The 17,692-nt window shown below is 39.3% G+C and overlaps 1 protein-coding gene across 1 annotated transcript in view; it reads left to right on the top strand.

Moving 5' to 3' along the window:
• The first annotated feature begins 454 nt into the window (after positions 1-454).
• gna13b (guanine nucleotide binding protein (G protein), alpha 13b) overlaps positions 455-17,692 on the top strand; it is a 30,545-nt gene continuing 13,307 nt past the window's right edge. Inside the window, exons 1-2 of the mRNA XM_055192744.2 lie at positions 455-827; positions 11,151-11,377. Of these exons, the coding sequence (XP_055048719.1) occupies positions 545-827; positions 11,151-11,377 (510 nt within the window). The 5' untranslated portion in view covers positions 455-544. The remainder of the gene's footprint in view (positions 828-11,150; positions 11,378-17,692) is intronic.

Raw genomic sequence — 17,692 nt, forward strand, 5'->3', positions numbered from 1 at the left:
GTAACACTGAGGCCTCCCTTCATACATAGAGATCATTATTTTCAATGTTTTTGGTCACAATGCAATTACCTTTGTGGCCATGACTTAGGGACCCCCCTAAGTATAATTTTAACTTCTTATAGGAGGTCCATAATACATTATGGGGGTCCTGGATCCCCCCAGCCCCCCCCCCCCCCCCCGGTCAATTAGAGCACTGACGTTAATGTAGCTTTCCTTTCTGGCCAACTTTAAGGGGGTGGCGTCCCAGCGCCCCCTATTGACCAGCCGCCACTGTATAGTGTACTACAAAATGTTTCATCTGAGTTGCATGATATGAATAGGAATTAATGAGAACGTGTGAACTTATTTTGAGAATCACACACATTCGCCCACTTTTTCTCGATATAAACTTTCGCCTCGTTTGGGATTCGAACCCGCCCAAAACTTTCATCACCAAGCAGAGCACTGCGCGCGCGCCACTGTTATGGTAACGGCGCCCCGCCCGCCACTAGCACTCAGTCGCGCGCAGTTTCACTCCCTACTGTATCGATGAAGTTGCCCAAAGATGGCGGATTTCCTGCCGTCCCGGTCCTTTCTATCTGTTTGTTTTCCAAACTGTCTTCTCAACAGCGGCGAGGCGGAACAACTACGGAAATCTAAAGAAATAGACAGGGGTATTTTGAAAGACAAAACATATGTAAAACGGTTAGTCAAGATACTTTTGCTCGGCGCCGGGGAGAGCGGCAAGTCCACTTTCCTCAAGCAGATGCGCATCATACACGGGCAGGACTTCGATCAACGGGCCAAAGAAGAGTTCAGAGCCACCATTTACAGTAATATTATCAAAGGTAGGAGGCACAATCTTCTCCGAAGCCTCGCGTCAGGCCTAAACTTGACTACGGGTGTGCGAAATGTGTTTTATAAGGTTCGGAAGGCACGAGGGGCCAGTGAAATGAGGTTTAGCTAGCGTTAGCTGAAGTTGCGCTGTAACCTGCCCTGAAGAAACGCCCATGTTATTCTCTCAACTTTTCTCCGTCGTGTTTTTCAACAAAGACTTGAGTGAATGGCAAGAATTATTGTGTCTAATATTGCCTGTCCACTTTTCAATCTTTGAATTATATCACTTCTCATTTCACTGACTAAAAATACACAGACTCTAGTGTGAATTTCACCAGACACGAATGTTAGTGCTAACGTTAACAGTTAAACCCTTCTGCATTTTAGAGAGCACAACTTTCACATTTGATTTTAGCATTATGTTCCTTTGGAGCTTCCTAATGTTCATTTCTAAAACACTGCATTTAATACAGTCATGTTCTCATTGTCCTCGACGCTGCTAATTTTTTTCTGTGTGTATTTACCCGAGTTAATGCAACAAAGAAACTGGATTATGTCAAATAAACCAATCCAGTAGGATTGTAAATCAGTTGTCTCGTTTTGGTATGCTGAGCCCGTCTCATAAATAACAAAGAGACTGGTGTCTAGCGCGAGCACACCACTGATTCAAATAATTGCCGTGATTGTTTATTCAAATCCTGCAGACCGTAATTTATTGTGGCGCAATGTGACCGAAGCATTGTTTGTTGTGTCTCAAATAAATGCATATATATTTCTGTATAAGATATCTTTAAATAGCGTGTTCACATGCACGTGTTTAGGGCATTTGTGAAATGGGTGGTGTCCAGAGCTGAGCGTGCCACATGATAAGTCAGGATGACAGTACTGCTGAACACTCATTATTAGCACATGTTATGGAAACAAACCAGCTTTACTGTAACTGTCATGGTTATTCTCCAACAGGCTTTTTAACATTACATAACTGATAGAAGGAAGGTTCATTTAATGTGTTAAAGACTTTTAGGCATTTCTGTCATTTTCCCTAAAAAAAACGTTCTTTTCAGGTTTTTGACTGCTTTACTATTTCTTCTTTTTAAAGGGGATGTGACAAATAATTGCACCCAAAAAAAATGGGTCTCCCTTGTTGGCATGCTGCTCTAGGGGCTTTCCAGTGCATATTGCTATGAAAAGATTTTGAGATTTCCTGTACCACATTAATGTTTCGCATTGGTCATGTACAGAGACTTTACAGTGAGAAATTGCATGTTCAGCAGTGATCTTGTAGGACTGTCTGTCTGTAGCGGTCACTAACATCATATCCTTCCCTAGCTTAACTTAAACAGGAAACATTTAGTGAAATGGCTGCTTGGATCTAATCCTAAGGCATTTCAGAAAATGAAAATCACTACTTATGATGTTTAGAGAGAGACAGAAATGGCACTTGATCCACCTTAGTATTTTAAATCCTTTTTTTCGGTTTTGCTCAAAAATCAACTTGTATATATCTCACTATATGGCAGAATTGTTTGTTTATTGACCACCATAATCAACCATAATATGAGATTGAACGCCCAATCACCAGACGTAATTTTGTTGGTAGGGATTCACTGATATATCGGCCTATAATCGGTAGTGGCAGATAAAAGCATTTTCCTCTCTATTGGACATCGGCTGATTGTTCAATAAAAGCCGATGATCAGGGCTGGTTGTGGGCTGGGCGATTAATCAAAATCGAACTTCAGTTGCGATGTGAAACGTTGCGATTATCAAATCGCAAAAAGATGCGATGTGAGAAATATGCAGTGAGGCTTTGTGACAGTCTAACCAATTGAATGAGTGCGAGAATGGCTGTGCTGTCTCCGTGAGAGGCAGGTCAACAAAAACGGTGCTTCTCCTAAACAGATAAGGGGTTTCAACTTAAAGCACTCGCACAGCCTGTGTCTCTCAACGCTTGTTATATTCTCGCGTTGTTCCCATGGCAACGTGTCAAACTTTTCTTTCATCAGCCTGGTTCCGCATTGCAAAACTTTGGACGCGCATCTCCCACAACAGACGCGATGTTTAAACTTGACGCATGTGCGTAGCCTGTATCTCTCAATGCTTGTTAAATACTCAAGCCTATCCCGCATCCCAAGACTTCACACACGCGTCTCCCAAACGGACGATACGTTAAAACTTGACACACATGCGCAGCCTAACAATGCTTATAAGCCTGTCTCCTTATTTAAAACAAACTAAAATTCCATTTAAATGGTTTGCTAATTTCACTTGAATGAAATTATTACATTGAACCCATTTTCTATTCTTTTTAAAATCCCAAATGTATTTTTTATATTTTGATAATTATACAGTTGAGTATTCCAGTAATTTGTTTACAAACATGCATATAAATCTTTCCACATTTAAATATGTTTACTTTTTGTTAAAGTTACAGCTATAATATACCCACTTATTTAACTACTATTAGTCCAAGATAAGGACCATTTGACATTTCATATAAATATATATGAATAAAGTTAAATCACCAAACCCATAAGCAGTATCTGTAAGATTTTTTCATCAAAAATGAATTGCAAATCAAATAGCAATTTCTGGCAGGGGAAAAAAAATCCCCGCAATTTGATATTTCCTTTAAATCACACAGCCCTAGTAGGTTATATCCTAGCAATCAAAGGGATGGGGAAGTCCATTCAAACTCATGATGTGAGATTATTTTGTATTGAGTGGCAATGACAACAGAGTTGCCATTTGTATGATCTGCACCTCTTGGATTTCAGAACATAATACTTTAAAACAAAGACTAAAAAGCAATACTTTCAGTATCTGTAAATTTTATTCTAAGTAATCAAATACCGGTATTTGTGCAGTATTTTTTTATCCCTAGTTGTTCGTTATCATGTGAGTTTGCCTGACGGTATGGATTAAGATATTGCCTTATGTGGTGACGCTTCCAAGCTGCACCGTATTGTTTATCTTTTCTAACTAAGGCATGGTCCTGTTTATAATCATGCAGAGTTTCGTGCAGCATGCATTTGATGCATTCTGGTGTTGTTTACAGAATTTGATTAATTTAATAAATTACATGATTTGCTGTTGCCAGATCCAATCTGCCATTGTAATGGCCTGTTGTTTATTGCAGCTGTGGTGGTACAGATTCAAACTTTGGTTTCTCTGTTCAGAAGGTGAAAGTGCATTTATTCAGTATATGGTGAGGAAACCCTCAGAGCTGCAGTCACGTGGACACGCTGCTTTGCAACAATTGCGGGATGTGTGAGAAGAGTTAGGCTTTTTAACACTTCTGTGCTTTCAGTAAAACTCTCTGATTCTGTGTTGTCTTCTGTATTCTGTACATGCAAAATGCATGCAATTTTAATCTTGATTTGCTGTGTAATTAAACTGAAGAATGAAGTTGTGACCAATGTGCCCATACTCCATAGGGACAGGGCGGTGTCTACATTTAGTGTGTGTGTGTATTTCAGACAGAATGGCTATTTGCTTTTGGTAATGTACATCTATAGACCTTTGTTATTGATTCTGCCACAGGACTTGAATTCAATACAGACGCCTTTATTTACATGCAGTCTTGTGCTGCACTAATGGACTTGGATTCTGCTGAGCTCTCACAGGACTCTTTGGTTAAACAGTTTTGACATTCCAAAACCCAATCTGTGAAATTAATCATTAAAGAGTTAAGTGAAAAGATCTTGGAAAAGGCTTATAGCCTCAGGCAAGGTCTAGAAACTTCATGCAACTGAACCCTTTGAAAAGACCTCCACAAGTCAAATGGACTTTTCATTGATTAGCTATGAGCTATGAATGAATGGTTAGAAAGGAGCGTGTAAATCTTTACGATGATTTATTTGAATGCATTAGGGGTGGGTTATAAATCGTCTGCTATTATCATGCGTATCTCATCAGTAAATCCGGTTTCGTTATTAGTAGTAAATCGCCATTACCTGCTTTCAGATGCGGCATTTACTACACACTACACAGCCGTATTTCACAAAGAAGCTCGGCAAAATCGCATTCTTATCGTGGACAATTTGCCTCCGATAATGTATGCGATTTTGCAGAGCTTCTTGGTGAAATATGGCTCTGGGGTGCGTTTCCCAAAAGCAACGTTAATCAACTACTGTCGTAAGTTACGTCGTTACCGACGAAGGTCAAGGATTTGGAGTTTCCCAAAACCATTGTTCAAACAAACAATCGCAAGCTGCATCGCAAATGTGCACAGTGCTACGAGCTTTAAGACCCTGGGGAATCCCTGGGAGGACGACATAAGAGGGAACTTGCGCATTAATTAAAAATCTTGAAAATAAAGAACAAATAACTAAATCACGATAACAAAATCAGTCTTCCGATGCAATATATTTTATTTATACTGCCAATAATTTAAGACTGTTGTTATTACACGAACTAATTTGTTAAACACATTCAAATTAAAAATAAAACGTAATATGTGGTAACCTCCTGCCGTCATTCTGGAACAATTAAATTAAAAGCCTGTTTCTTATAGACGCCTGTCTCTTTTAGACGCCTGGTGTGATGATAGGTTTGGGAAAATAAAAGCCCGGGCTATTATTTGAAGTTTTGTGATGTGATGGCGATTTACTACTAATCACGAAACTGGCTTTACTGATGAGATGCGCATGAGAATCGCAGGCAATTTATCGCACACCCCTAGAAATCAGTATTGAAGATAACAGTTACTGCAAAGTAACAGCATACATTACAACACAGCAATGCCTAGTTACCAGGAACTACAAACTTCACCACCAAACCAGCCCACAGACAATATCTGAAAGGCCATATAAGCTTTCAGTTGTTGTCTGTTCTGTCAGTATGAGAAAAAAAGCTGGTAATGGAAACTGGTCTAGCAGGTTATTAGTGCTATAGCTGCTGGGGATGCCAGGTTTTGAAAGAAAATAGAAAGCAAGGTGCGAAAATCAGCATACAATGGGACTCTCCTACGCTGGTAATCATGAGTATATTGATACTGAAGGAAATGGATGAAGCGTGATTTGGTACTGCCATGTACGTGTATGCTGATAGGCATGGGGAAAATCTAGTACGTCAATACAATGGTAATCTCTTTATTTTTTTGTTGTTGATGCAAACAGAGACAAGTACAGGATTTTTGTATTTACAAAGGATGCTGCTAACTTTAGAGGTCTGTTTGGACTGAATCTTTTTCTGTTTTTCCCCATTGTTAGGAGATATGATGGCATCTCTACTCTTTTCAGACAGAGGAGACCATTGAAACGGCTTAAATAAATATTGTTTTGTATCGTATTGCAGGGTGTTTTTGATCCAAAATAGGTAGTTCTTGTGATTCGTTTAGATCCAATGAGTTTTTTAAAATGAGGGGTAAATGAAATTATAGAAAATCATGTCCAGCTTATTGTGGTAACGATTGTCAAATCACTAGCCAGTTTGGCGGGGTTATGTTTTACAATTTGCAGTTTAAGCAGTCTGTGCAGATTGAGCGCACACACTTAAAGGTGCAGTGTGTAATTTTTAGAAGGATCTCTTGACAGAAATGCTAAATAATATTCAAAACTATATTATCAGGGGTGTATAAAGACCTTTTTATAATGAACCATTATGTTTTTATTACCTGAGAATGAGACGTTTTTATCTACATACACCGAAGGTCCCCTTACATGGAAGTCGCCATTTTGTACCGCCATGTTTCTACAGAAGCCCTTAACGGACAAACTTTTTTACTAAGTTGTCTCCGACTATGACATGTTTTTACGGTGGCGGCTACCGTAGCTTCTCTATGCGTTTCAAAAGCGAGGGGTGAGCAGTGGACTGAGGCGTTGGTTGCAATTCACAACCTCACCACTAGATGCCGCTAAAATGTACACACTGCACCTTTAACTCGTCGTATTTTCTCATTCGAGGTTATGCGCCCACATCACGTTGCTGTGCGTGTGGTTCACGTATTTAAAGTAACAGTATGTAGGATTGTGGCCAAAACTGGAACTGCAATCACAAAACTTGTGGCTAAAACTGGTACTGCAATCACACAACTGGTGGCCAATACACAACATGACAACATAAACATCAGTTGAGGGCTGCAACTCCACTTTTAAAAAGACAATATCCTGGCCGGACCACTGTTGTCAGTGATATAAGTATTTGAAATGAAAATTATTTCTAAATGTCTGGTGATGTATCAGGGCCATTTTATGATTAATTGATATAAATTTCGTTCGTTTTTACCCCTGATGAGTTTGCACTCCTGGCATTGATTATCAGCTCTTTTTTGTGCAGTGATGATGATAAACTACATTTATAATGTTGTAATAATTGGTTACACAATGTTGTGGTCTTATGCAACTGAGATTTACTGTAATGAATAGCTGCACTAATCAAAAAAAGGCATTCACAAAGCAAAATTCACAATGAAATCCTACAATAAAAAAATTAGATATTTATTTTATTTGTTTTGAGTGATTTGTTATTTGATCACTGAATTTTTTTACTAATGACGTTTATTTTTATGCAAACAAACACACACATAAACACTATAGCAATATCTCTCTCTCTCTCTCCAGTAGGGTTGGGTATCGTTTGAATTTGAACGATTCCAATTCCGATTCCTTGTTTCGATTCCGGTTCCTATCGATTCTCGATTCCGATTCTTTTAAGAGGCAGGGTCAAAAATGTTTAGGATATTTTAAATGAGCTAGCTAACCAATAGTCTTTCTGAAGGAAATAGTCTGACCTTCTCTATCAATTTTAATTTTATAAACTTTTGACTTTTTATGAACTTTACTATTCATTTCTCACATGGCTGTTTTCAACTACAATATAAATATCAAATCTATGAACTTGAATATAAATATTATAAATTATGAATATATTTTTACAGGGGTACACTTTCCTCAAGAGAGCTATATTTTTGAAAACCTCATGAAAACACATTTACAGGTACTTGAACATGTTACCGTGCTCCCACTGATGGGCTAACTAACATTCGCACTCTTAGCTCATAAATTGTCTATGAAAAAATACATGGGCTAATTGGTTAGATCAATGTTGGCACAAGGCATTCTTTTCAGGGCTCGCAAAATCGCTAGCCCGACGTCCCGGGGCTATTGCGAATTCCTGTCGGGTTATAAAAATGCATCTTCGCTCTGCCCGTCGGGCTATCATAGGAAAAATTTTAATGTTTTTGCATTCTCTCAGATTTTGTTAGGTAGTATGTACGGCGTCGTTTTGTCAGTCATTACTATCCTCACGTAACAAGAAGTGAAACTGAAAGCATAATTAAACCCATTATTCCTTTCGTGTTCACGTCTGAGATGCGCGCTCCTCTGAATCCCGGGTCCGCTCTTCACAAGTACGCGCTTGTTCTTGTGCTCAGCAAAAAACGTGAACTCAAGTAATTTAAAAATAATAAGTCCTTTTGTTTTCAGAGACTAACATTGTTTTAGCGTTTCTTTTTTCTACCAGGGATTTTGAAATTTAGCGAGCCCTTATTGTATATGTATTGTTTTACTTACTTGATACAGACTGCAGTGCAGTCACTGCGGTGCCAAGCTGTGGGTCAGAGACAGAGGAAGAGGCAGCAGAGGATGGTCGGCGCAGCGTGTCAAAGACGGGGCACACATTTATTTCTACTCAATGAAGGTTTATGACGCGTTGTGTTGGTACTGCTGAAAATATATATCCCATATGCCAGTTGAATGGGATTTCAGGTTTATTGAAGTTCATGCATTTTCAGCAACAACCTAGAAATCATTTCAGCAGACGGTCAGAGTGTGTTTATGGTGACAACACAGCTAGTAAATGACAGGCTGAAGAGAAAGAGAAATCTCTGTCTGCAGTTATCTGTGCCATCTTTGTCTTCTATTATTTGCAATTTTGTCGATAAGCACAAACACAAGTATAACTAATACACTTATGGATATTAGTTATTATAGTGGTAGTGGTAATTGTATTGGTATGTTATTAAACTTACTTAAATGCATCTATAGCTTTGTAAAGGATTATATTTTTCGATGAATTGTTTCCATTATGTTCATGTGAAAGCAAGGTCCAGAACATGATCAATGCATATTAGGGATGCTCCATTTAGGATTTTTGCAGCCCATACCGATTTGTTATCTTAGTTATCTTAGTGATCGGCCGATACCAATTCCACAGGCTTGCACTTACACTATACTTTTTTCGATCCGTGCCAGGGCATGCTTAACCAAATTAACCAATAACCAATTTTTAAGATGATATGCAAGCTCTTTGATGACCGTAACTGTTAACATGTTTTCAATGTTATACCACAGATGTTGGCTTACATATTACTTGCAGTAATTAGGTATATTATTGTTATAATCGAGAATCAAATAAATAAGCACAACAAATATTTCTTCTGCAAAGAGAAATGTAATATCTCTTTAAAAAGGTTTATGTCATTTAAAAGTAATGAAAATAAAACACTTAACGGTCTTTACTGTATGAATTAAATATACATGCATTCGTATGAAGTACAACAGTTATTTAGTCAAGAGCAGAGAGTGATTTTATTAAGAGATAAATTAGGTTACTGTAGCTTTAAGACGTGAGAGAGATCGCTCCGTACATGTGCACTAATGACAGGCTGCTGTGTGTGCGTGTGGTGGGTGTACGCGGACAAGAGCAGCTGTGAACAAAAAGAATGTTTAAACGGTCAAAGCTTTAAAACGCATGCAAAAATAAACTTTTGGCATGAGGATGCAATTGTCCGCGATAGATATGTGTTGTATACGCTGTTTGATGGGGATATGAAGACGCGTCACGCTGTTGACCGGAGCGCGTCCTCATAGAAAATACAATCCGCATTTAGGAACACTATGATGACACAAAGTTATAGAAAGATTGGTTTACGAGATCGGTTTACGGCAAATTTAGTGAGTACCAATCGACGGTGTTGTGCCTGAACGAGTTCATTGAACGAAAGTTCATGAACTCGTTCAAATTTTGGGCAAACGTGAACTGAACGTAAATAATTATGCATGTATGTATAGGCCTATATATATTTTTATTTAAGGTAGAAAAGTGATTTAATCAGGAGCAGTGAGAGATTTTCTCTCAATGCTGTTTGATTTACACGAGAGATAGACAGGAGCAAAATTAGGTAACTTCCCCTTTAAGACCAAAGTCCGGATACAATACAATGAGCTTTCTCTTTTAGCTGTTTACTTTCTCTTAAGACCTAACTGGTCGTGTTTATGAGGATGCTTGCAAAGACAGGAATTTTGACGCATATGTGTATTTAAGGCCAATAAAGCGGGAAAAATGCTCAGGAGATTAATGAGCAGCGGTCGCGCGACTTGCATGCTCCTCACAGACAGAAAGAGCAGCGGTTGCGCGACTTGTCTGCTCCTGACACACAGAAAGAATGCACGCATACAGATCTGTTGTCTGTGTTTCAATTGCTTAAAATAACTTGTTTTAAAACTGCATTGCTTAAATACGTGTACAAACGTTACGTTTTCACTAGGGATGCACAATATATCGGCCGACATATCGTTATCGGCCGATAACTGCTTATTTTTAATATTATCGGTTATCGGTCTGATAGCAAAAGGCCGATAAATGAAAGCCGATAAATTATGGATTATTTTGGTTTGTTGAACCACTTCACTTGCTCATTGCTGGCCATGTGGAGTTTTGATTGGTGCTTTCTGTGATGACACGTGTTGCGGGCTTAAGAAGAGTATGCTAGTCTAGCGCAAAGACAAGATGTCCTCGGTCTGCAAGTTTTTCATTGTGAAAATAATATGAATATTTATCGGCCTATAGATATCGGTTATCGCCCCCCAAATTTAAAGAGTTATCGGTATCGGCCAAAATTTCCATATCAGTGCATCCCTAGTTTTCGCGACCATGCACACAAGAGCGTGACGTGGGCGCGTAACCTCGATAGAGACGATAGTCCAAAATCTCTACCAATTGACAAATTTCTACCGGTTAATTATCTCTACCGGTTTATCGCCCATCCCTAATATGGGCTATAATGGCAATCATTTTTTAAAATAATATGGGAATTAGTTCATTTTTGGAACTGTGAACTAGTTCAAAATTTTGAAGTATGAGCCATGAACTGAACTAGTTAATTTAAAAAATTTGTGAACTGAACTTTGAACTAGTTCATGTAGAAAGTGAACTTTCCCAACACTGCCGATCGAGTCATTTAATGCCATTATCGGCCGAGGCCGATCGATCGGAGCATCCCTAATGCATATCATACATAAAGTGGAAATATAATTGTCTTTAAATGTCATGAAGATGTGTATAGTGTTTTATGATGTTAACATTAGGTTTCCTCTTATCTATCGTCACAGGTATTCGAGTGCTTGAGGATGCCAGAGAGAAACTGCATATCCCATGGGGAGACCCTTCTAACCAGAAACATGGAGACACTGTGATGGCTTTTGACACACGGTCTGCTATGGTATCACAAGGGCTAGTGGAGACTAAAGTGTTCCTGCAGTACCTGCCTTCAATCCGTGCCCTCTGGGCCGACAGTGGCATACAGAATGCATATGACCGGCGTAGGGAGTTTCAATTGGTGAGTTTTTATCTGGCCACTAGTGATTTGAGTCATGATTTTAATTACAACATGGTGTTCACTAGAGGTGGGCGGTATGGCCAAAAATCAGTTTCACGGAATGAGTCATTTAACGGTATACATGTTTTTCAGTTTATATTGTTTTTGGAATATAAAAATGTGCTGAAATTTGCCACTGACTAGCTTTTTAACTAAATGCTCACCACATTATTAAAATATGGGGAACTTAAAGTGAAAATGCCCAGAAGAAAGCAACAGATTAAGTCTTGATAGACAGAATCTTGAAGCTATATTATGCATTCATTTGTATTTTGTATTTGTGCATACAGTTCATTAAAAATAGGCAATATACCCGCTATACCTGTATATGAGAAAGGAAGCTCTAAATATAGATATTATAAATATGACAGGTGCTATGACTTATGGAGTCTGTTTTAAGTTCTTGACGCACTTTACTTTCTAATAGACCTTAACCGTAGCGTCTCTTTCTCGTTGTGTGTTGAGATCAAATACGCTTGATGCTTTGTTGTTATTTATTCTATGCGGAGTTTACCGGAAGTTACGTGTGTTCCACGTAAGCCGCTTGTTTATGTTGTTACTGCTGAAACCCTCTATAGACGGAGTAAAAAATTTTGTCTGTAATGGAATATATTGTTATACTGCCCAGCCCTAGTATGATGTTTAACTACTGCCTAAAGAGTGAATAATTATTATTTAGTGGGATTTAATGAAATTGTAGGTGAAACAGACTATGACATTGTTGGTTACTGTTACAGTCGCCTCTGTGTGCCTTAGTTATGTCAGCACAACAAGTGCATAAAATTATTACTTTTTAATAAAATAAAAATGCAGCTATTGTTTTCTGAAAAAAGCTTTTTCGATTTTACTTTCAGTTGTATGTTATTCACTGGGCCGTTTGACAAATTGTAGTACAGCAGCTTACTTTGCATTGTAGAGTTCTGTTTCTTTTTCCCCCTCGACACGTTTGACACCTCTCTGCTCATGGTGGACAAAAGCACTTTAAATGGCTTTAGGCTCCATCTGAACGTTTTGCAGATTGACTTGCCTAGATGGTGTTTGTATATCTAAAGAGGATGTGTAAACCACATCACTGCTATGCTTTGGCCCTGGCCGTTGTAGGCTGTACATTTTTCATCAGCGGCCTGTTTGTAGGGTAAAGAAATAGTTTACCTAAATGGAAAAAATAGGTCATTATTTTCTCGCCCTTCGTTGTTCAAACCCACAGTGGCTTTCTTTGTTATTGGCAACCAAAACACAGAAGTGTTGCTTTTAATAACTTCACACAACTTGAACCATAAATTTTAGGTGTCCTTAAGTCATACGAACAGGGTTGGTGAAAATCAAACTAATGGCTCTTTTCCATTTCATAGTACCCCACGGTTTAGTCCAGTCCGGGTCGTGTCAGCTCACCTTACTTTGGCGTGGTTAGCTTTTCCATTGAGTTTAGTATCACTTCGCAGTGGGAGGGATATTAGGCGTGTCGTTATATTTGCGCTGCCTAATGCTGTGACATCATACGTTGTATATTCCCATACATTAATTTCTCAGTCCGCCACAAAATTAAAATTGGCCACCACAAATAGATGTTTGCACATCGTGTTTATCACTACCTCTGTATCACATGACAGTTTCTGTTCAAACACCCGAGGCGTCAGCCGACAACGCTCCGCTGAGCCTCACTAAAGTTGCATTTAAGCATATAATGCTGACGTGCTCGTCGCAAACGTTCCGCCACAAACTGCAAGTCTGGAAAAAACTGTTATGGTGTCCCTGATTCTTAACATGTGGATGTTTTTCATCGCTAAAAGGGAGTTTGGGAACTTATAGCAGAGCACAGATGACTAGCACTAAAGGTAAAGCTAACGACGACGCTGTTAGTGACGTTTCTTTCAGATCAATCAGTGATCTATGTGTTTGCGCCTCACGTTTGGTATCAGCTCGGGTCGCTTGGAACCCCAACCGAGGTGGTACGAAAAAAGTATTGGGTACCACGTACTGCACCTAATGGAAAAGCTCCCAAAAGTAAGCTGACCCGACCCAAACTAAACCAAACCGTGGGGTACTATGCAACGGAAAAGCGCCATGAGATTGTACTCACACTGTCCAGACCTAACAGCGCCCGAACCCATTTGACCCCCAAAGCCTGGTTCGTTTGACTAGTCAGTACCGTGCCATGCTTGGGCACGGTTTGGTTCATCGTAATTGGTTAATTTGGTTAAGCATGCCCTGGCACAGATCGAAAAAAGTATAGTGTAATTGCAAGCCTGTGGGGAAGGGGGACAATCATGCTCGGGCACAGTTCGAAGCCTAATATGAGCGCGCCTTTGAGTTTTTCTTATAACACCTTTGGAGCTTTTTGAAGCTTGGGAACAGGCAGCGACCATCCATTCTCAAAATGCCTCCCCAAAGAAACACTTTATAAAAAATCTTTTGAAAATTCTTTGAAAAAATATCTGAAGGAAGTCATCATGGATTTGAATTAAATGAGTGTGAGTGAATAATGACAACATTTTTAATGCATTGGGGTTTTTCAAAACTTAAACTTGGTGGATAAAGGAGTTTTCCCTTATTTATGTAAGCAACTTGGTCTCAATTATCATATAAAGTTTGTCAGATTTAGTAATTTCTGGTTTCCCCTATAAATCTCAGAAGATTCCTCATTAGAGCCTGACAAGTAACATCTTAACAAATGCAGGCTTCTCTAAATGCTCTCAGTTCCTAATGTTTTACTTCCTCATTATTGAGGCATAGATTTCTTTACACCCTTTATCCTACATCATTGTTATGAGTTATAGAGATTAAATAGTATGGTTTTCCTGATCTTTGTTTTGTAAGAATTTCCTGAGAAATTGAGGAGCTGTCATTCTTGTGATTCCTGGAATTTTTCCTTCCAGTTCTGCATTTTATTTTTCTGTACAATTATGATTATAATTTCCTATATTCATACTTCCCTTCGCTAGTACAGTGAACAGAAAGGTTTTTTTCCTGGTGGTCTTCACCCATCTGTAGTGATACAGCATTGGCATGTTGTGAGATGCAGCAGCAGATGCATGCTGGTTAGGACAAGAAATAACATGACACTGAGCAGTTTTACTGTGGTCCAGATCTATGGAGCTGATAATATAGGGTTGATCTCTTAACTTAGATCAGGAATGTCCGTTTTGTGTCAGCCAAGGCCCCTGCTTTGCTTCGGCAAGTGTGACGTTTACACGAAAGCAAATCCGACCGTTACTGTTGAGGTTTATGTGCAGCTTTCCAACAAGGCAAACACGCTCTTCCCTCTGTTCTACCGCAGGCTTTGGTGATTTGCATACTGCCTGTGTGAGTAAAGGGAACAAAACAAAACACTTTTGTGCCCTGTAATCCACAAACCACGTGTGTCGAGTGCAAAACATTAACAGGCTTCCTGCTTTCACAACCCTGCCCCTTCAGCCTCTGGGGTTTATGGTATGCACCCGATGTGCAACAAAACAAAACTTGTTTTAGATTCCAACAGCCAAGATCCGTGTGCCTCTGGCCACCCCCCTTTTCAGACTTTCTTGCCCCACCCCTCTCCTTATTTCTAGATCTTGCATAATCCTAATCCGACACTTTAGTCTTTTTCTGTGCTGTTCTCACTACCCCCAGTGCTTTTTTGTCCTTATAACTTGTTTTTTGTGCTTTAAAGAAAGCAAAATGTTTATAATTGTCGGCTACAGTTAGGTTAATAATCCCAGGATTTATTTGCAGTCCCACAGTCATTTTAGTCCCACTTACTTAAGGCTTAATCTGATTTAGCAAATGCTGGTGGGATGGAGTATTTTATAAATGTTGAATTGCTTATAAATTCAGACATGGATGCTGCATTGTAAAAGTTAAACGGATTTCAGTGCTGTTTTCAGCTGCTGTTCCCAGAGGATCCATGATGTCTGTAGATTGAAGGCACCGGAAAAGATGTTTTGATAGGATACATCCACCCAAGTGCGTGCTCTCCTGTTTTCCAAACACTGCTGCTTTCTGTGCTCGATCCACCCAGTATTATTGGTACATCTGGATGCTTCTAGGGTGGGAAGGAGAGTATTGTTTACAGATCTCTAGAGTACTCGTCACTTTTGTTGAATAAAGAACGCTTTTTGGAGGTTGACAGGCCTGAGGTCTAAGATTGCCCGTCTTCCTCTTTCTTATACCCCAGCCTGAGATTACCAGAATCCCGGGGGAAGAATTGAATGATCCGTGAAGGAATGTTAAGCTGTGATTAAAACTATGGCCCTCATGCACAACATTGGATCTAATGCCCATGAAAGAAGTGCTTTACTTAGCCCACTCTTGATATTATTACTATTCTTCCCTCATAAACATGTACAAGTTTCATATCTGTTGTCTAGTGTAGAGAATGCTTAAACAAAATCTATAATATTTTTATGATTTTTTTTAATGGAACATCCTTTAGGCTGCTGTGTGCTGTCATTTTGTAAAACGTCATTTTTGCTTGTTTATACTATTGTATTTAAAGTATTAGACTTTTAAATTGTGTGACCAGATTTCTTAGCATGGAATATGGAATGGACATAGGACCCACAGATCACCACCTCCCATTGCACACATAAAAGTATCTACACATGATGATAATGTGAAATTAATGTATTCTTGCCTAAAAATGCAGATACTTTTAGCTGGAAGCAATTTTTGCCTGTGTGCGCTTGTCTTTCAAGAGTTTATCATAAAAAAGCATCACCTTCATTTTTAAATGCATCCACAGTTCATGTGAGAAATAGGGCTGTGATGGTTGTAATGATCACCGCACAACCGCGGTGGTGAAGTGCGACCCATGGTGGTGAATTGGGACCTGCAGTGGTGTCTCGCACAGCATGATGTTTTTAAGTTTATGTGAACACAAACGGCCAGCAGACTTTGAGTTTGTGCGCTATTTGCAAGGGGACACAACTGATATCAGTGGTTACCCGCTGCTTGGGGGAGGAAAAATTAGGCAAGATATCCTCTCTTGGTCACTCAAGGTTGCGAAAAAGTATCAATATGCGCTACCAGTACACCATCAGAACGCGTTTTCAGCGTGACTGGAAACATAACCCCCAAAAGATTTCTCCCTTGAAACAAGTGTTGTTTTACGGATGGAAGTGCTACAGCATGCACATACGCGCCGATCCCGTAGCAAGCACATATGCTCATTTGTAGGGGTCGACCGATATATCGCCGAGGCCGATAAATCGGCCGATATTTGGACATTTCTTATTATCGGCATCGGCCGATAAATCTTTCCATTTGGCCGATAAATTCTCCGCTTTGGTCACGTTAGCGCATTAGCATTTTGTTCCTTAGGAAGACGAATACACTCGACCCCACAGCGCCGGTTGGTGCATGACGTCAATGCACTGCGAGAGCAATCTGCTTCATATGCTTTAAAAACCCTCCCGCAGATCCCCGTGCCTCACGCCGACCGGCTCTTGCTGCACCACCCGACGTCAAATACATAGCTAGTCTGCCACAGTGAAATAACCAACCATCATTTCCTTATAAAAATGATGTTGTGTTGTGTATAAAACTCCGGCATGCAGCAAAGTCTCACTTAAAATGTTCCGTGAGCTGTCATATCCGCAGCTCGGTGGTAACAAACAACTTGGGACACAAATAGATTTAAAACATACTGAAATTTTTTTACCTACCAAACAGTGACAAATTCCGCGACCGGCTCTTCCTCAGATATGCGCGTTGTTGTCGGTAACTTATAAAAAAGACGCTGTTTCCCTCCGCAATAACCAGCGCCACCGAAGCCCAGCATGAAAGCTGGGCGTGCACGCAGGTGTGTGTTAGGAGGACGAGACGCACGTTGTATGGTAAGTACATAACTTGCTAATATGTTTGCATTTCTATTTATTCTTCTTCATTATCCACCGCATTTAACTGTGCATGATAACCTAATGTGTGCACCGGATTGTACATTGTCATGTTTAAGTTTGTTTTGTTTTGATGCTAAGCTACATGTCGCTAAATAAGCAAATACTGTTATAACGTAGGCTGTGCATTTTGTCGTGTTGTTTTTACAAAGACAAAACGGAAAAACAGAGATAAATCTTTTGGTAACACTTTACAATAAGATTCATTAGTTAACATTAGTTAATGTATTAACTAACATGAACAAACCATGAGCAATACATTTGTTACAGTATTTATTAATCTTTGTTAATGTTAGTTAATAGAAATAAAGCATTGTTTGTTCATGTTAGTTCACAGTGTATAAATTAATGTTAACAAGATTTTAATAAAGTATTGGTAATGGCTGAAATTAACATTAAAAAT

This window comes from Misgurnus anguillicaudatus, chromosome 19 (genome assembly GCF_027580225.2).
Source record: "Misgurnus anguillicaudatus chromosome 19, ASM2758022v2, whole genome shotgun sequence".
NCBI lineage: Eukaryota > Metazoa > Chordata > Actinopteri > Cypriniformes > Cobitidae > Misgurnus > Misgurnus anguillicaudatus.